Raw genomic sequence first — 20,650 nt, forward strand, 5'->3', positions numbered from 1 at the left:
CTTCTTAGACATTCGTGCTTTTCTGGTCCTCGCAGAAGTTGTTAATTTATGCTGGGAAGTTTTATTTTATTTTTGTTAGTCAAAACGATCAGAAGTACTACGGCCAAGATACGTTAAAGTCAAAAGAAACAATTTGATTAGAAAGGAGCGCATGGGTCCTGTTCAGAAGCCCATCTATTATAGGAATATTAGGCTGCTGTAACTAAACACTTCTGGGATGTCACTCGAAGATCTTTTAAACAGGTTTTCATGAACCCAAAACTGGTTTAGTCAATTTCACTCTGAAGACATATTTCGCGTTTTGGAAGGAAACGAAATAGCAATACTATTTCAAATTAGACTCCGTGTTTCTGCTGAAAAGACTAGACTGTCAGCTTCTACTTAGGAAAGACTTCCAAGTGAAGCCGGGTTCAGACCGATCATGCAAGGTAAGACTAATGATTTTGTTTAATGCTGAAGTATTAGTCACAAAATACCATTTGTTAGACTGAAAAAGGAGAGACAAATATACAAGCAACATTCCGATCCTGTCATGCATGTTAAACGTCCGTGCTTTGCAGCCTGCAATTTCTCTTAGGTCCAGTTAGTCTAAATTGAAACGGAGTTAATTTTCCTGTGCAAGAGAGTTATCGATATAAATTAATATATTTTTTTTAAATTACAAGAACTTAACAGCTCCAGCGCTTGTGTCGATTAAAACCCCCAATTTGAGAATGCTCTACCCCGAAAGCGCTATGTAAAAAATGATTGATTCATGGTAAAAAAATACAAATGGTTGAACAGATGCTAATTTCCATGTGGCATTATTGATTTACTCTACGTTCCTTGAGTCTTACTAGAATTTTGCAGGTAAACAACAGTTCTGAAAATGAAATACAGTACTGTATTAGAATTGTGAAAGTATGGGGAAGACAGTATTTTCTCCGAGTACTGGATGTTAAGGTGATAATAATTAGAACAACTCCTTACAATTAAATAGCGATTTTCATTCCAAACTATGACATAGCGACTAAGTGCAGTGCATTGAGCAGTTCTCACACCACGCACCAGAACTGATTTCGTAGATTTTTTAAATGATATGCTTCAGGCGAGCGCTCATTCTGTCCGTCCTCTCGGATTAAACCCCGAACCGATTGTTCTGAAACCTTGAAGAATTTCTCACATCTATGACGTAACACCTTTTTTCAAGGAAAAAAAAGATGTTCCGTTTATATTTAAGCCTCCTCTATATCCATCCCCTCAGTAATAACAATCGTTTCCTTTGCCCCAATACAATAGTGTAACGCAACGGGGGCTCAGGCGGGCGCCCTTGCCGCATTAGGTCGGCCCCGCACCGTCCGGGGCTCGAACCCGGGACTCCCGCGTCACTCAGCAGGGACCCAGCCCGGTGAGCTAAAGAGAGATCTCTCTACAGCCCAGTAGCTGTACTCCTGCTATCACAGGGAAGGGCGGTGACGTCACCTGCTCTGGTACGCCGGCTCTTACACAGTACCTGTCGGCCGTAAGCGTTACAATAGGATTAAAAAAGTTTTACCAAAAGAGAAGAAATACAGACCTCGAGAATAATTGAATTCGTGCGTGTACTTCATCAACAGTTACTATCTGTTTGTGTCGGAACTTTGTAAGGACGCCCCATTTTAACTCCGGGAGCTGTGGAAAGAAACGTTCCAGTTAGTGGGGATGTTCAAAGCACACATTACAGAGTATTGATCCATCCTTTCTCAGAAAGCCAGCTCTGCTGGTGAGGACCAGGGCGGCCATGAGCTCATAGCAATAGCGTACCCTGGTGGACCTACAGTACCAGTCAGTCAGAGGGCACACACACAGAAACACCAATTAACCCAGTTAACGTTTCTCAGGGAGGAAACCAGGACTAGGCATGCAGACTCCACAGAGAAGCCCCCCCCTCCCCACCCAGTATGGAATTGAACCCAGGGTCCAAGAGCTGGGAGGCAGACACCACTGTGCTGCTGCAATAGAGCCCCCAGCAGAAAATAAAAGATAAATGGGACAGCATCATGAGGAGCAGCCATCAAACATCGTACTGCTCACTACCTTACATTGTATTTGTGAACATGTAAACCTTCTGACTACCCTGTGAAAAAAATCCATTCACAGCTATTTTTCTGGCATTAGTAAAAAAAAAATCCACAACAGCTAATTAAACTCTCAACCACATCATGTGTTATTGCAGTGCAGTGTTAAGCACCTTCCTTTAGTGGTCATCATCCTCCCACTTTGTAGAAGACACTGTTATTATGGACTGCTGTGCCGGGTTCTGTTTTGTGTCTGGATGTTCAGAGCATATTGGTGCAAAATGCTGGTCTTGACGTTTGGAACTTCAGCCTCAAGGGAGAAAACTCTGCTTTGCTTCTAATGTATCACACAAAATTTCATAATCCATAGAATGGAAAGTTTTTTAAAAAATCAAAGACCATTATCTTTGGCAGTTTCAGAATGAACAGAACTCAGTGAGATAAAATGTGTATCTTTGGAAAAGCTTCCCGTAAATCCTGACTAATACTTAGTCATTAAGCTGTTAACTATTAAATAACTACCCTGTTTATTTAGTATAATCTGATCTTTTTAATATTTGGTTATTGCCGAGACACTGGTTTAGGCATAGAACAGCTGAAAGGGAAAGTCCAAGACCGGAAAGCGTGGCGAGAGATGGCCTATAGAATCGCCGAGAGTCGGATCCGACTGACCGGATAACATCATCATCATCATTGCCGAGAGGATGTGGACTGGTCGAATTTACAACTTTATTTTTTCTAAGAGTGCAGTCTAGTTCCTGCTAAATTCTAGTCATCAGTAACTATATTCATAGTAATAGCTAATTTCATAGTGGATGTAAATTTGCATTGGCTATGAAAACCTATCGCAACAGGAATGTCAGGTAGCCTGGTGATTTTACTGGAATTCAGACCACATAGTTGTTTATATACAAAATCATCACCTACTTCTTGTAGTTTGAAACTATTTATTTTGCTCACCAGCTCCGATTTAATATTTGTATATAATTTACTCATACAGTCAGCCTTAACTACATGCCTTGCTTCTCAGAGGTGAATTTGAAGCAGGACATTCAAGGCATTAGTGCACCTCTATGCCTTCTGGTACCTTAATAAGAAATGCAGTGCAGACACAACACAAGCAACCAAGGCCATGTATCATGGGAGGTTCTGTGTGCATTGAATCAGTCAAACAAATCTCCAGCTGTCTGAAAGACTCTCTGAAGCGTTATGGCAGGCTGGAATTTTGTTGCGTTTCATATCCCAGAGAATCAATATACAGTAAATGCACTTTGAATAGGGAGAAATTGTTAGCAGTGGATGCTCAGCTTGAAACACAGTGCCTCTTCAAGAACACAGATTTTCAAACCTCTGTGGGTTTATTTGAAATTGGTAATCAATTCTAACCTCCCTTTTGTTTATCCATTCTCTAACATTCCTCTTAATGCAAAACAGTCCTCTTTTAGACAGAGTAATACTTGTACATTTATCCCACCAATACATGAGCTTCCAATGTTCTATAATTGTATATATTTGTAAAAGAACAAGTAATAAGTTCATTCCATGCTGAAAAAAAGAAGAAAGAAAACACAACGTTTCGGCCGTGGAGCCTTCTTCAGGTGTGAGAAAGACAGGGCAGTAAGCAAAGGTAATGTAGTGGGAGAACAAAGGCTGGGAGAGAGGAGGAGTGAGGGGCGGGAGCAGGGGACAGAAAGAGAGGCCAATCAAGAGGTGTGAAGTCAGAATAGGTGTAGAGAGGTATGAAATGAAACTTCCAATGAATGGAGAAAATTTAGATGAGTAGTCTGTCGTTAAGAGAAGGGGGAAGGTGTGATCCTAGCTGCAGGATAATTCTGGTTTTGGTAGTCTTTCTGATGTATGAGTTCGGAAAACCATCTTTGAGAACACAGATGGAGAGATTAGAGTGGTCGTGGCCGTCAGAGGTGAAATGAGAAACAATGGGCTTGGAGAGATCTTTAATCTTCACAGCCCTGACATGTTCTCTGAAGCGGTCTCCGAGTCTCCTTCCTGTTTCTCCAATGTAAATGGCTGGGCATTTACTGCAAGAGATACAGTAAATAAGGTTGCTGGAGGTACAAGATGCTGTCTGGGTGATCCGGAATTGTCCCGACGGGCCTTGAATGAGTGTGGTGTTAGATGTGTACTTGCAGGTGATACAGCGAGCTCTGTTGCAAGGGAAAGTGTCTGGTGTGGATGGTTGCTGAGGGCGGTCAAGGGAGCTGTAAACAAGAAGGTTGTGCAGATTAGGTGGTCAGCGATATGAGATGATGGAGGGATGGAGGGATCATCCTGTAGAGTGGAAAAGTTGTTGTTAATAGTCCTGGGGATAGGAAGTGTGTTGGGGTGGTAAGGAAGCACCAAAGGAATGCAGTTGTTACAGCGGGAGTTCCTGATTGAGTTGATGGTCCGTGGGGTGTTTTTGGCTCGGGCAAGGGCACTGCCAATAACACCACTGGGGTATCCTCTGTTGGTGAAAAAGGAGTACGTTTTGAGGGCTTGGTTCTGGAAGTCAATGTCGTTGCTGCATAATCGTCGTAGCCGAAGGAACTGTGAAAAAGGGAGAGTTTTTAGTGTGTTTGGGGTGAAATGAGCTATACGGGAAATAGCTGTGTGAATCTGTGGGTTTGTAATAAAAAAAACCCTCGCATGCTGACGCAGCTACCCACCTGAACTACTGTATATTTGTAAAATACACCAATATACCCACTATGTATAATCACTACTTATGACCCTTTCTGGAGCACTTGAAAGCATCAGAGCACATAGACTCTAACACACTGGAGATTTAAAGATATTCCATAACAATTTAGACTTTTTATTGTACAGCGGGTTAAGCCATGTAGTAATAATACAATTTTCATCTTCTAAATTATGAGAAATGTTGATTTTAAGAAAAAAAGCTTTTGTGTGGCACTGTGTATTTAATCATTATTAAATTACATTACATTACATTACTACATGCAAGAATTTGTATTTCTTATATTTGCTATAAAACTCATGTTTTTTACATTTGTAACCTGGGACTTTCCTTTCTCACTTGTTGCTGACCTTTTATGTTTCTTAGAGTAAGTCACATGGCAGTCAGTCTATGGTTTTGCAGTAGCTTAAAGTATTTTTAAGGGTGGTCATCTATTGGAGACATTACAATATTTTTTTTCCGACAAATTAATAGCTTATTTTCTGAATAGAAGGCAAGGATGAGTGTGGGTGTTGGATAATTCTGCTCTATTTGTTTGGCTCTTTGTGTCTGTGTGAATTTAGTGGACCACTTAGTGCTACGATGAGTATAGCTGTGGGTTCTTCAGAAATCAATATTTCTGTTTATGGGTGCTTCGTTGAGATGAACTGTTAATCGAATAAAAATAATGTGTTGTAAATGACTTGGTTTTGGTCTGTACAATTTTAATTGGACGTAATTTCCTGTAGAAAACTCAGAGGACAGTACTTTCACTCGCATCGTATTGTATTAAAAGAAACAGACATCTAGGAAGCCCCATTCACGTTAAAAATCATTCAACAGACACATTCTTCTTTAACAAGACAGAAATCTATTTTAATTGATCAAGTGAACCCCTTCTGTCATTGCTAGTATAACTGTGTATGACTGCCAACAAAATGGCCAAGAAAAGTCTGGAAAAACGCATGCGGTCCATCCCCTTGTTTTGATAGATCTGCTGAGACACAAACAGTATATGAATCCAAGCATTTAGATTCATTAACTGACTTTCATCATTTTCACCAAAGAATCAATTACCAATGCTGAACTTTTTATGAATATGAGATGTTTAATCCATCTATTTTATGACAGGGTACAAGAGATTTTAATTTCTTTTATATATATATATTTCTTTCTCCCATTTCTATTAGTTTGAAATGAAACCACAGGAAACAAGCCCAGTGCAATTTTCAGCGGGACAATTTCTAATTTAAAGTATCAGCCAGTCCTAAAGCCATGAAAAGACTTTTACTAGGACCAGTCCACCAGTCACACCCCACATAATTTCCCCAGGTACTGACCTTTAATCCTGATATCAACTGCGATTGTAATTGTGCAATTCCAAATGTAATTTTAATTGTGATTATTTTATGTATTTCGTAAGCTGAATCAGCAGCAGTCCAGTTACATTTTTTTCCAAACCCAGTTGAAGAATCTTGTCATCCGATGAATGTACAAATTCTGCTGTATTTAATATTAATTTAACAGTAGTTATTTGTTTAATATTATAATTAGCATTACAATAAATTTCATCCATCCATTTTCTAACCACCTTATCAAAAACAGAATCCTATCCCGACAATCAGCAGGCCCAAGGCATGATAATACCATGAATGGGATGCCAGTCCATCACGGGGCACACACAGACTGAGACACACTCACACCAGGGGCAGTTAACCCAGAAACCAGTTAGCCTACCAGTATGTCTTTGGACTGTGGGGGGGAAACCCATGTGAACACAGGAAGAACATACAAACTTCAGGCACCCCAGGAATTTAATCCAGGGCTAACCACTGTCCCACTGTGCCACCCCAAAATAAATCAATAACAACTAATACCATAATCAGAGACTTGAGTCTCAGAGTGAATTACAGCTTAATTCAGTAACCTGTGAATTTGTTATTATGAGCTCTGTGTAAGAGCACATCTCAACAGGATTAATCCTTCCTGGTTTCCTCGTGTTTTATTTTCAGATTGAGCTCCAATTATGTCATCATATTCTCATCTCTATCCATGTGTGAGACCCCAGTCTAGACTGGCCACAGTGCCAAACTTCAAGATGAAATCAAGCCTTCCCGAGTTAAAGATATGGAGAAATTTCTGCCTGTTGAGTGCAGGAAATGTCATTAAAACGTTATTGCTTAAATTTGCTGTGAAAGCTTACAATCAATCAAATTCTAATTTGTTGTGTGACATTATCATATATAGAGAAACAAATATAGTTATTAATCCCTGTTTTGAAGTGCCTGTTTGTTGTGTTTTTTTGTGAGTGACTTAAAATACCATCCATTCTTTATCAGAAATGATCTTGTCCTGGGGAGGGTCACAGCAGTTTAGAGCCTGTCCTGGAAGCACCGGGCACGAGGTTGGACTAAGTGCTCATGGCAGCTCTAGCCCTGAAGGGGGCGCCAGTCCATTGCATGGTCACAGAGACAGGAGAAATTTAGAGCAGACGATCAATACTAAGCAGCATGTCTTTGGATAGGGTGGGGGCAGGGCACCTGGAGAAATTCCCATGTGAATATGGGGCGAACATGTAAACTCCACACAGAAGGCACAGAAAAACATGTGAGCTGGGTAGCAGCATTTTTAACCACTCTGTCACTCTGCTGCCCTTACAAAGCCAATCATGCAAAATACAAACAATTTTTGTGGACCATTTTAAAAGAAACTGAATTTTACTCACATTCCAAATTTTATTTATCAAAATAATTCGATGACTACTGTGATCTTTCATAACCATTAGGAGCTATAATCTACTATCATGTCACCAGTCCAGCGAACACACCGTTTAAAGTGTTACTGAAAATTACTCCAAACAGAAACAAAATTAAAGAACTTTCCTATAATCACCAAAAGTACCAATACTTTGCTAAGCTCTCTGCTTGTTATCAAGCACCCTCTTTCTACTGGGTGATAATAAGTGCATTGAATTTTGCTTTTGCCAGGAAATTAGCCCTGTACTCCATAGTGACATGTCTTTAACATCTATTCCCAAGAGCTGTAGTACTCGAAATCATTGGATGATGTAACATTCTCTTTTTACAAGTGTTTTTTTGTACAAATGCTGACAAATATGAAATGAGGAATTGCGTTATGGGATCATTTAATAAGAAAAACAATCTGACTATCAAATGTAACAAGGGCTTCAAGTTTTTTTTGCTGTTGTATCAATAAGTCTATTTTATTTGCCCTTGCAAGAGGGCTCAATAAACACTTAGAGCACTTGTCATAAAAAGGATTTCTGTGCTATGTACCCTTGTCAGAACATGTTTTTTAAATGCTGAAGAAGAAATTCAGTCACAGGCTTTGTAATGTGAAGATCTTGAAAAGAGATCAATGTGAAAGAAAGTTCAACACAAATAACCCATGTCCTGTAAACTAGATGTAAGAATATGAGAGTGTTGTGTCTATGTATTTCCTGATGCAGATAAATTCATATGTAGCCTTTTCCTTTAATGGACTAGAAAGATATTTTAATCTTGTTTTTCTTACAGAAAAACTGTTGCATCCAATCACACTATGCCCACATAAAACATTTTAAATTTAAAAAGATGTATTGGAAATTAATGCAGTATTTCTTTTTTTGTTTCTTGTAGGGTTAACTTTTTCTCCGTCTCCAAACACCAGCTCTCTGGACACCGAAAATGGACACACTAATATTTCTTTGCGGAAGATAGATAATTACACTTATTCATCTTATTACCAGCACTCTCCTCCTGTAGCAACCATATTCATTTTTGCCTATGTCCTCATTTTCTTTCTGTGCATGACGGGCAACAGTCTTGTTTGTTTCATTGTGTTAAAGAGCAAACAGATGAGAACAGTCACTAACATTTTTATCCTGAACCTAGCCATCAGCGATCTGCTGGTGGGAATATTCTGTGTGCCGACTACCCTAGTGGACAACTTGATAACAGGTAGGAATGGCATCAGAGACCTATTCATACTGTATATATATGCAAACTGTTTCAACAATTGAATAGGACAATAAGAAAATAAGCAAGGTTTCAACTGAGAGGTGGCTATTCAGTCTAAATTGCCTATTTGGTTTGCAACGGGCTTATTGCTCGTCAGTCACCTAGATTTTTTTATTATTTTAATAAAATTGAATCATACAGCACAACATAGCTAATGCAATCTGTACACCCAAAATTAAACTCTTTCTACTCTTTAAACCCATCCCCCATCGCACACAGTTCCAACCCTCAAATCCCCCCTTCCAGACTTCTAAAGGACCTCATCAATGCCATCGGTGACCAGTGGTAAAAATGTAGTGTTACACAGTCATAAGTACATCAGCAACATCATTCCATCCATCCAGATGTTTCTTGTAGACTCACTGGATTAGCCTTCAATAATAAGGCTAAGTAACACCCAAATCTCTTTGTGTAAAGTGGACTAAATGCACGGATCCTCATATGTTCGACTTGTCCCTGAGTACTTTTTCAAGTCTAATGAGATTCAGTTCCTTTAACCAGTCTGTATGCAACATTCCTTTGGGGCATTCCTTGTCATTCTTTTTTTAATGAATCAAGAGCAGCCATGTTTTTGTAATAATAATAATAATAATAATAATAATAATAATAATAAAATGCTTACACTTATATAGCGCTTTTCTGGACAGTCCACTAAAAGCGCTTTACAGGTAATGGGGACTCCCCTCTGCCACCACCAATGTTCAGCATCCACCTGGATGATGCGACGGCAGCCATAGTGCACCAGTACGCTCATCAACTATCAGTGGGGAGGAGAGCAGAGTGATGAAGCCAGTTCAGAGATGGGGATTATTAGGAGACCATGATTGATAAAGCCAATGGGAAATTTGACCAGGACACCAGGGTAACACCCCTACTCTTTTTGAGAAACACCCTGGGATTATTAATGACCACAGAGAGTCAGGACCTCGGTTTTACGTCTCATCTGAAGGACGGTGCCTGTTTACAGTATAGTGTCCCTGTCATTATACTGGGGCATTAGGACCCACACAGACCACAGGGTGAGCGCCCCCTGTTGGCCCCACTAACACCATAATATAATAATAATAACAACAACAAAATTTCTGTTGATTTAAATTGATACCAATTTGATGTTTTAAATCTTTTTTTATAAAATCTTGCTCAGAATCAGTTTATGTTTCATTTTTATGTTTTACTTTATTCAGATGAGTATGATACCATTGCGTTAATCACTTAAATACATAAATGGTTTTACCTTCTCCCGCCCTGTGGTGTCTTCATGTATTGCGGCTGGTTTTTAGTGCTGTAAAAATGAAGTGAATTTATACTATAAATCCTATTAAATATTAAGGAGTTTTTTAGTATCTTTGCTTACAGGCCACTTTACAACAGAAGTACAAGTACTATATTGTATTGTATATAGTAAGATGTACGCAGACTTTGCTGTTTTTAAACAATAGCTAAAGAAAGATAAAAGTAAACAAACATACAATGGTAACAAAAAGTTTGTTTAATTCTCACTGTAACTGAGAAAGTAAACACAGTAATGCAATGAAAGGAAAGTAAAGGTACAGAATCTGCTTAAAACGGTGTTTGCACTTGTTCAATATGCAGTGCAGGCATATTGCAGAGTGTGGACAACATGCATGATTCTGTATGCTGGTGCTTACAGAGAGAGTTGGAGCCTTTGTCCTGTAGCCAGTGTCCTGTGAAACATAGTCTTAAAGAAAACAATACCAGACACTGCACATCAAGAACTTTAATTTTAACTGGCATTAAAGCACTTCAAAATGAATTAATGATAAATCTTATGGTAATGAAGGATTAATCTCTAAATAAGTGATGACACAAGGCTGATCTGGCCTGTCTCTGAAGTCCTCCAGGAGTTCAAGGGCTGGAACCAGATTCCTAAAGCCCTGTGTTTGTATAGTATCACACCCTCATTCTCATTCTGGCTCAAATTCTCACTCTTACACTCCCACTGTCGGTTTTTCTCACTCACACACACTCTCACTCAGACTCAGTCACATTCTCACTCTCACACCCTTGACCCCTGCTCACACTTTTAGTTTCACTCTCACTCAGACGCTCTCGCTCTCAATCAGACTCACACCCTCACACTCTCTCTGTCACTCTCTCTTATACACACTCTCACTCTCTCATTCACACTCACACTTACACTCTCACCTCTCACTTAGATTCCCTCACTCTCATTCACTCTCCCTCACACTCTCACTCAGATTCACACTTACACTCTCTCCTCTCACTTAGATTCTCTCACTCTCTCATTCAGACTCTCACTCACATTCACACACTCTCACACTTTCACTCAGATTCTCTCACTCTCTCTCATTCACACTCACGCACATTCACACACTCTCACACTTTCACACTCTCACTCAGATTCTCTCACTCTCTCTCATTCAGACTCTCACTCACATTCACACACTCTCACACTCTCACACTCTCACTCAGATTCTCTCACTCTCTCTCATTCACACTCACGCACATTCACACACTCTCACACTCTCACTCAGATTCTCTCACTCTCTCATTCACACTCACGCACATTCACACACTCTCACACTCTCACTCAGATTCTCTCACTCTCTCTCATTCACACTCACTCACATTCACACACTCTCACACTCTCACACTCTCACTCAGATTCTCTCTCTCTCATTCAGACTCTCACTCATATTCACACTTACTCTCACACTCTCACTCAGATTCTCTCACTCTCTCTCATTCAGACTCTCACTCACATTCACACACTCTCACACTCTCACTCAGATTCTCTCACTCTCTCTCATTCACACTCACGCACATTCACACACTCTCACACTTTCACACTCTCACTCAGATTCTCTCACTCTCTCTCATTCAGACTCTCACTCACATTCACACACTCTCACACTCTCACACTCTCACTCAGATTCTCTCACTCTCTCTCATTCACACTCACACACATTCACACACTCTCACACTCTCACTCAGATTCTCTCACTTTCTCTCATTCACACTCTCACTCACATTCACACACTCTCACACTCTCACTCAGATACTCTCACTCTCTCTCATTCACACTCACGCACATTCACACACTCTCAGACTCTCACTCAGATTCTCTCACTCTCTCTCATTCACACTCACGCACATTCTCACACTCTCACACTCTCACTCAGATTCTCTCACTCTCTCTCATTCACACTCACGCACATTCACACACTCTCACACTCTCACTCAGATTCTCTCACTCTCTCTCATTCACACTCACGCACATTCACACACTCTCACACTCTCACTCAGATTCTCTCACTCTCTCTCATTCACACTCACGCACATTCACACACTCTCACACTCTCACTCAGATTCTCTCACTCTCTCATTCACACTCACGCACATTCACACACTCTCACACTCTCACTCAGATTCTCTCACTCTCATTCACACTCACGCACATTCACACACTCTCACACTCTCACACTCTCACTCAGATTCTCTCACTCAGACTCTCACTCATATTCACACTTACTCTCACACTCTCACTCAGATTCTCTCACTATCTCTCATTCAGACTCTCACTCACATTCACACACTCTCACACTCTCACACTCTCACTCAGATTCTCTCACTCTCTCTCATTCACACTCTCACTCATATTCACACACTCTCACACACTCTCACCTCTCACTTAGATTCTCTCACTCTCTCTCATTCACACTCTCACTCATATTCACACTTACTCTCACACTCTTACACTCTCACTCAGATTCTCTCACTCTCTCTCATTCACACTCTCACTCACATTCACACACTCTCACCTCTCACACTCTCTTACACTCACTCAGATTCTCTCACTCTCTCATTCACACTCTCGCTTCAATCTGACTCTCATTCTCACTCTTACAGTCTCACGCACTCATATACATTCACATGGTCTCTCTCACTCTGTAAATGATTTCTCATTGAAGTAGTGTTTTTTGTTTACTTTGCTGTAAAAGAAAACATACCCGGGTTCTAGTGAACATTTAATTTTAAAATCTCAAATTTTGTTGAAATTTAAAGCTCAAAGGAAAAACAAACTATGTTAGTTAATTTAGTAGTATAGATAATATGGAATTATAGAAATTAAGTTCTATAAGGTTCATTTTAACTCTTGCCTATATTTGTCTTACCAAACATTATTTAGATTATGCTCTTTGATGTGGAAAATCACATTACCAAAGAAACAATGCAGTATATTCAATTCTTGAATCCTTGAGTTACAAAAGGATCATTTTAATTAATTCATTTATGTTCTTTTATAATGGAATTTAATTATTTTGTGTGATTTAGCTGAAAAAGGACTTGGCAAACAAAGAGGGTTAACTTAAGTGACAACACTGTAATTAGTTCTTTTGGGAACCAGACTACAAATGCACATATACAGTATTTTAGAATTAATGAATTGTTGTGGAAGGGAATTTCAATTATAACTGATCTTTTGGAAACAGCATATTAGACTGCTCTCCGTTTGAAAGAAGTCTATTCAGCCGTCACTTGCTTTCAATAACAGTGCAGGTTTAAGAAGAAGAATCTCAAGACTGCCAGTTAAGAATGCAAAAATAAACTGGATATTACTCTTCTAATGCTGTCCAGTCACAGGGATACAATGGCAGGGGTTTGAAAATTAATTTATCCTGGAGATCTCTTTTCAAAGCTGACATATAATCAGTGTACAGAATCACCTCAAGAAGGACATTATCTTTTGCTTAAACAGGAGACACATATGCAATGAAAATCAAATAATGTATGTAATCAGCAGCCACATCACCCTGCAACTCACAACTGGGAACCCACTGAAGCTCAGCAGGTGTGAGCCTGGTCAGTACCTGGATGGGACACCTCCTGGGGAAAGCTAAGGCTGCTGGTGGAAGAGGTGTTAGTGGGGCCAGCAGGGGGTGCTCACCCTGCAGTCTATGTGGGTCCTAATGCCCCAGTATAGTGACGGGGACACTATACTGTAAAAAGGTGCCGTCCTTTGGATGAGATGTAAAACCGAGGTCCTGACTCTCTGTGGTCATTAAAAATCCCAGGGCATTTCTCGAAAAGAGTAGGGGTGTAACCCCGGCGTCCTGGCCAAATTTCCCATTGGTCCTTACCAATCATGGCCTCCTTATAATCCCCATATGAGTTGGCTTCATTACTCTGCTCTCCTCCCCACTGATAGCTGGTGTGTGGTGAGAGTTTTGGCGCACTATGGCTGCCGTCGCATCATCCAGGTGGATGGTGCACATTGGTGGTTGTGGAGGGGAGTCCCCATTACCTGTAAAGCACTTTGAGTGGAGTGTCCAGAAAAAGCGCTATATAAGTGTAAGCAATTATTATTATTAAATACAGACAGGACAGACAGGACTCTGACATAAACATTGTAGACAGGAACACATGATGCAAAGTGCAGATAGTGCAAATCACAAGGTAAATACATAATACAATATATACAACACATTGGAGGGATTTAAACCCTGTTTCTGGAATTGGAGTGGGTGCAAGTAGATTGCAAGGTGTTGAGGAGCCTGACAGTCTGCGGGAAGAAGCTGTTCGAGAGTCTGGGGGAGCTAGCCCGTAGACTGCGATATCTTTTCCCAGATAGTAGGAGGGCAAAGAGTTTAAGGGAGGGGTCATCTACTATACTGGGGCCCTGTGTATGCAGCGTTTGTGAAAGGTGACAGAAATGGAAGGTAGGGAGGCTCCAATGATCTTTTCAGCTGTTTCCACAATTCGTTGCAGGGTTTTGCGGTCTGAAGCGTTGCAATTCCCAAACCAAACAGTGATGCAGCAGGTCAAGGTGCTCTCAATGGTGCTTCTGTAGAAGGTGGTAAGAATGGGCACCCTCCTCAGTCGCCACAGGAAATAGAGATGCTGCCGTGCTTTCTTGGCTAGGGAGTTGGTATTGAGTAACCAAGTGAGGTCGCCTGTAATGTGTACACCAAGAAACTTGGTGCTTCTAACTGTCTCCACAGGGGAGCTGTTGATGTACAGTGGGGAGTGATCAGCGTGGGCCCTCCTGAAGTCAATGATTATCTTTTGTTGTGTTTACATTAAGAGATAGGTTGTTGTTTGTGCACCAGTCCAGTAGTTGCTCCACCTCCTCTCTGTATGGTGACTCATTGTCGTGTCATCGGCAAACTTGATGATGCAGTTGGAACTGTGCTTGGCATGAGTCATCAAGGTGAACAGCACTGGGCTGGGTGGTGCTCAAAGCTGACTAGGCTACACCTCTGTAGTTTTACTGAGCAGAATCTGCTTCGTCCTTTCCCCAGGCTGGCCGTTCAACAACACCGTCTGCAAAATGAGTGGCCTGGTGCAGGGAGCATCAGTGTCCGCTTCGGTCTTCACACTGGTGGCCATTGCGGTGGAACGGTAAATGTCTGCTCCCCTCCTCACCCCAGTAAAACCCTTTACCACTTACAGAGATTGATGCCACCATCAAATCACCCCTTCAGGTCGGGTTATTCAGTGGAAAGTACAGCAAAGTAAAAATGTTCAAATGCAGGAAATGATGATGTAAGTATGAATTCCTTTGCCAGTGATGCCAGTGATCTATAGGCGGTGTAGGAAAGATCAACTTCTAGCAACTTCTGTTCAATCTCTCCTTGCGTGCTTACGGAAAAAGCATTTCTTTGCCGACAACCACCGCTGTATGTATTGTTGTGCATTTGATAAATAAACCTTGATTGATTGAAAATGTCCTCTAATTCCTTTCACCTGTGATATGTGGAAAGACACTGAAAATGAAATGGAGAAGCAGACACAGGAACTGGTAACCAGATAAATATCTGTTTTAGGAGTATGCAGGGATCATATTTATATATAGCAGATTGATTTAAATATAGAGGAATAAACGCCCTCCAAACAACAGATAAAATTGAATGAAATAGTGCTGCTGAACATCAAGCCCACCTGGCTTCTTTGGTTTTCAGTAAGTAACTGATCCCAGGATCTCATCCAACTGTCCTGTGAAAGAAGCCAGAGGATTGGCTAAAACAACATGGCAGAGTCATTTGTTGCAGTCTTCTGTAACCCTTTGTGTAAAAAAGGGGTATCTGGTTGCTTTTCTCTGGACTGCAGAGCAGCAACATGTATGTTTTTGTATCACAGTGATAGGCATGGTACAAAGTTGTAAATGAGTTGCGTAGATGTTTGCAAAGTTTGAAATTATGGAAAGTGTGGAGAAAACCACTGAAACATTAAAGGATTAAGGTGAAGGATTAAGATGAAAAAGGTAGGTTAAAAGCTGCTAATTTGATGGATTTTGTATTGCAGACACATATCCTCTTTGGTGCATAATGAGATGGTGATTAACAACATCTGAATCAATGGAGGAGTCTTCAAAGAGTTTGGGAATCACCATGAGATAATGCGTCTGCCATACAAAGTTTCAATGAACAAACAGAAGACCATCTAGTATTCTGTGTGATCTGCTTTTCTCTGTGGGGACCCAAGCTCCAGAAAGGGAAAATTAAGGCATCTTTGAACATTGATTTGTATAAGAGCGCATAATAACTTTTAACGTGAAACAATCATCTCGTATTAATCATACTCTTCTTTAAAAGTTCTGTATGAAGACTTTTATAAACTGTGCTGCAAGAATATTTTACTTATTCCAGGCTTGTTGCATAAAAATTATTTGCATTTCAATTTAGTATTAAGTTCTATTATACTTTGAACTTGAATGCAAAGTATTCAAATGATAGACACAACATAAGATTAAGCAAAACAGAACGAACAATGGGAGAAAATTAAGAATGCTACTGGACTGCACATTCTGATGTATGATTACTTAAATGTCTTGAAGAAAAAGACAAAGAGCTGCTTTTCAGCATAATGAAGTGGAAGTGCCCTGTAAGTCTTTTGTGTACTCAAATGTATTCATCTCTTTTATTTTCTCTCTTGTAGTTTTCGTTGTATTGTCTACCCTTTCCGTCAGAAACTCACATTGAAGAAAGCCATCGTCACCATTGCAGTCATCTGGGTTCTGGCCGTAATCATAATGTGCCCCTCCGCTGTCACCCTCACCGTCTCCAGAGATGAGTACCACTTCATGGTGGATAACTACAACCACACCTATCCCCTGTACACATGCTGGGAGGCCTGGCCAGACCAGGGCATGCGCAAGATCTACACCACCGTCCTCTTCTCCCACATCTACCTGGCACCGCTCACCTTGATCGTCATCATGTACGCCCGGATCGCCGTTAAGCTCTTCAAGTCCCCAGCCCCCCTCCGGGATGCCCACTCCGAAGACGGCGACGGGCGCAGGGTCTCCAAAAAGAAGATCAGGGTCATCAACATGCTTGTGATCGTGGCCCTGCTTTTCACGCTGTCCTGGCTGCCCCTCTGGTCTCTAATGCTGCTGACTGACTACGGCAACCTGACCGCTCGCCAGCTCAACGTGGTGACCGTGTACATATTCCCCTTCGCGCACTGGCTTGCCTTCTTCAACAGCAGCGTTAACCCCATCATCTACGGCTACTTCAACGAAAACTTCAAGAGGGGATTTCAGGCTGCCGTCAAGTTCCAGCTCTGCTCTCTGGAATCGGAGCACCGGGAGACGTATAAAAGACGAGCCAGTGGCAGGGAGCATAACCGTATCTTTGTTGAGGTTCAGCCCAACAACTCCGACAGCCGGAAGAGGTGGAGGGGGGTGGGGCTATTTGGTCGAAAGATTAGCAGGGTGACCCATCATGGGCTTGTGGTGGAGAATCTGGATCAGGGTTCCTCAAATAATGGTTGCAGTGTTTCTGCATGGGGAATGTAGGAGTCCTCAACTGACTTAAGGGTTTTCTGTTAGACCACCACAGTCTTATCTAAACTATGTCAAGAAACGGAGGCCTTGAAAGGTTTCCAGTTCCATGTGGTGTCGCTCAAGGCCTAAATCACCCTCTTGTCGTGTCAAATGCAGATCCAAACAAAAATGGGCGTGTGTTTCCCGATTTGGTAGTTGAACAGCATTACCTGCCCTGCCAGCTCAGGTGTTGAGCGGGGGAAAATAAACACATTTTTTTTGTTAAAAAGACATGGCAACAGGAGCAAGAAAACAGCTCTCTGACCACGGTTAATAAGTGACTTCTGTGCCTGCTCTCCCATGCATTAATTTTCTTAGCAGATGCTCCTGTCCAGGGTTGTGTTAAATGTACAGAATTTACATTAAATGCAATGGAAATAGTGATTGTGCCAGGACACACTGGAAGAGTAATGCTACGCTAGGGTCACACGAGGAAGAGCAACCATAACCTTCAGAAGGGGAGGGGCTGCCAGGGGATATCCTGATTTCAGGAGGAACAAGAAGGTCAGGAATTAGACTGAGACGCAAAAGCGGAGATGATGTCAGTTTTGCTAGAAGCTGATTGGCAGATCCTGCAATGATCCAGGGCCCGGAAATTGGAGAAGACAGGGGAAGAGGAAAGGAAAACAGGTTTAGGGGGGACTCAGTCAGCAGGGGAGGTGAGTTCCAGAAGAGGATAGGGAGACAGAGGGGATTCGACTTGCCCTGTGGCAGTAACAGTTGTGACAACGTGGCCTGACCTGTCTGTAGACTCTTCTTTTACCATGACTGTGTCAGCCAATCGTAACAGAAATTTGTGCTTGAGAATCCTCAAGTCAGTGCTCAGTAAAACACCATGACAGTCTAACCTGTAACCCTCACCTATGTGCACAAACTTCACAGCAGCACTCTTTAATTTTCCAGGTTGAAAAACCTGTGTGTATAGAAATACACTGTTTCCTTTTACCCACCAATTTCAAAGTTCAAATTGTCCAGTTGTCCAAGGTCCAGTGTGTAACTTGTGAGAGATTTTCCAATTGTCTGCTGATTTTTGCTTGTCCATGATAGAAAACTTCAGTCAAGCCTGAATCAATCTTCTACTGAGTGACAGGTGGGCTGAAACGTAAAAGAATAAGAAGATGGGGGAATGCAGTCCAGGGCACAGGTGACAGATCTCATTTTAGCTACCAATGCTGCCACGTATGCAACACAAACAGTAGTAAAATATGAAAAACACCAGCCTTGTTTTTTATATCAAAGATTGTGGAGGCTGTGGGTTGTTAAGGGGGTTCTTGTCCCAGTGAGGGAAATATTATTAGCTGTCTGTTAATATGAAGGAGTGACTCTGTTATGAAATGTCAACTGTGTGAAATGTCAGAAAATGTGAGATATTGCTTGATTTCCATGAATTACTCCTTAAAGTACACTGACCAGGGTCAGTTTTCCCAGAAGCCTCATGCCTAAACTAATGAGAAATTGATGCAGAGTTCATCCTTCTGAAGTTCTCTGTTGAATTTTACTATGTAGTTGAAAAGAGCTCTAAGAATGTAAGCTGTATTCTGTATATAATTCCATATATTATGCTATTGAAAATCTTGTTATTATATTTTAATGTATGCATCTGTGTAGACTTTGTTTTGTTTTCGTTTGGGAGTTTTCAAGGCACCTAAGAATTTTGTATAGTTGTATAATGTGTATCTACCAGATGCCATTTCTGTGATTTTATTGTTGTTAAAGAGTTTCTTTTAAAACAAATTCACCAAATTATTGTAAATTAATTGTAAATTGTTCATTCTAAATTATTGTAATGTATTCTGTAGTGCAAAACGCTTACACATCTTAGGCACAATCGTAATTTCCGATATATTTATTAGCGTCAACAATTTACTCAAAGACACCACTAATGTTTTCTATTATTATAACACCTTTGGCTGTTATTTAAACAGCATAGTTTAGGTGAGAACAGGCCAAGCCTGTCATTCAACATATTTCATTCACTTTGATCAAAATCTTCTGTAACTTCTTATGATTAGGATTAATCTACATTTAGGATTAGGACTGCTACAATTCCTAAAATTTCAGAATATGATCACCATAGAACTGTTTCTGCATAAAGAATGAAAATGTTGTACAAACAGAGCAGAACATTTCAAAATAAGACTATGTACATTACTGAATCAATCTTTCCTAGGAGTCACCACTAAAAGTGTAATTTCGTTTTCCTATAAAATCATTGCTGATCCCATTACTAAAGAAAGATCTGTTTCTCATTTTATGCTGTTCTAAAAATACGCTGTATATGTTTATCTCCATTATCTACAGAAGGAAGTAAAGACTGCAAACTATATGTTAATAACTTGATTGCTTTTGTTGAATATTGTCCAAAAGCTTGAGACGCGTGAGTCCTGTATTTCTAAAGAGAAGAGCAGTGTAAATCAATGAATTCCGTTGCTAAATTTCTGTGTTTTGTAAATAATGTACTTTGTTTCAATGGACGTGCACAGTAAAACCTAGAAGACTTTGTGTGATTGGTGGTGATTTGTTTCTTTTATTAAGGAATCCGCAGTTCCACTCCTAGTTAGCACCAATAACTACACAATGATGAGAAAGCAACACTTTTAAGAAGGACCGTGGCATCACAAGGGGAAAAAGTCAGAGTGTGGGCATGACTCTTAATCCTGGTCTTAATTGGTTTATTGCTAACACCCGGGAGCCCATCTGTGTGTCTGCAGCACAGACTGTAAACAACAGCAACACGATCTATTATTATCTGTCACCTGAGACGCGTGAAGACGTCAGTGCTAATGTGTACATAGACTCGGACCAAACGGGAGAGCTGGGTCCTGAGGCTATGATTTCTCTGATGTTTCTTAGTATTATTTCGTAGTCACCGTCAAGCTGGAGTCCATGGCATTTCTGAAAATGTTCGCAGTAGTAAACTTATTGTTATGCGTTTTAATTTTTGTGGGAAAGGACTGCAGAATAGCAAATAGGTGCGATTTGTTTGGAAACACTTGTGTAAAACTGGATTCTAATAAAAGCTGTAGTGCGGATACAGTTATATTGAAATAAAAATAAGACAATAAAATAAACGCAGAATGGATGCATTTAGATTTACATGCTTTCTCTT

At 40.7% G+C, this 20,650-nt stretch overlaps 1 protein-coding gene across 1 annotated transcript; it reads left to right on the plus strand.

Annotated features, from left to right (window-relative positions):
• The first annotated feature begins 421 nt into the window (after window positions 1-421).
• Window positions 422-20,040, plus strand: npffr1 (neuropeptide FF receptor 1). Its single transcript, XM_088915768.1, has 4 exons — window positions 422-428; window positions 8,328-8,672; window positions 15,017-15,116; window positions 16,653-20,040. The coding sequence occupies exons 1-4, from the start codon at window positions 422-424 to the stop codon at window positions 17,512-17,514; spliced, it is 1,314 nt and encodes a 437-aa protein (XP_088771894.1). The 3' UTR covers window positions 17,515-20,040.
• Window positions 20,041-20,650: the final 610 nt, after the last annotated feature.

This window comes from Atractosteus spatula, chromosome 5 (assembly GCF_055471065.1).
Source record: "Atractosteus spatula isolate fAtrSpa1 chromosome 5, fAtrSpa1.hap1, whole genome shotgun sequence".
NCBI classification, from domain to species: domain Eukaryota; kingdom Metazoa; phylum Chordata; class Actinopteri; order Semionotiformes; family Lepisosteidae; genus Atractosteus; species Atractosteus spatula.

Bases quoted from the DNA above. Each gene is read 5' to 3' on its own strand.
- npffr1 (XM_088915768.1), top strand. The intron at 8,673-15,016 runs GTAGGAATGGCA...TCCTTTCCCCAG, and splicing joins AGTGGACAACTTGATAACAG to GCTGGCCGTTCAACAACACC. The intron at 15,117-16,652 runs GTAAATGTCTGC...TCTCTCTTGTAG, and splicing joins GTGGCCATTGCGGTGGAACG to TTTTCGTTGTATTGTCTACC.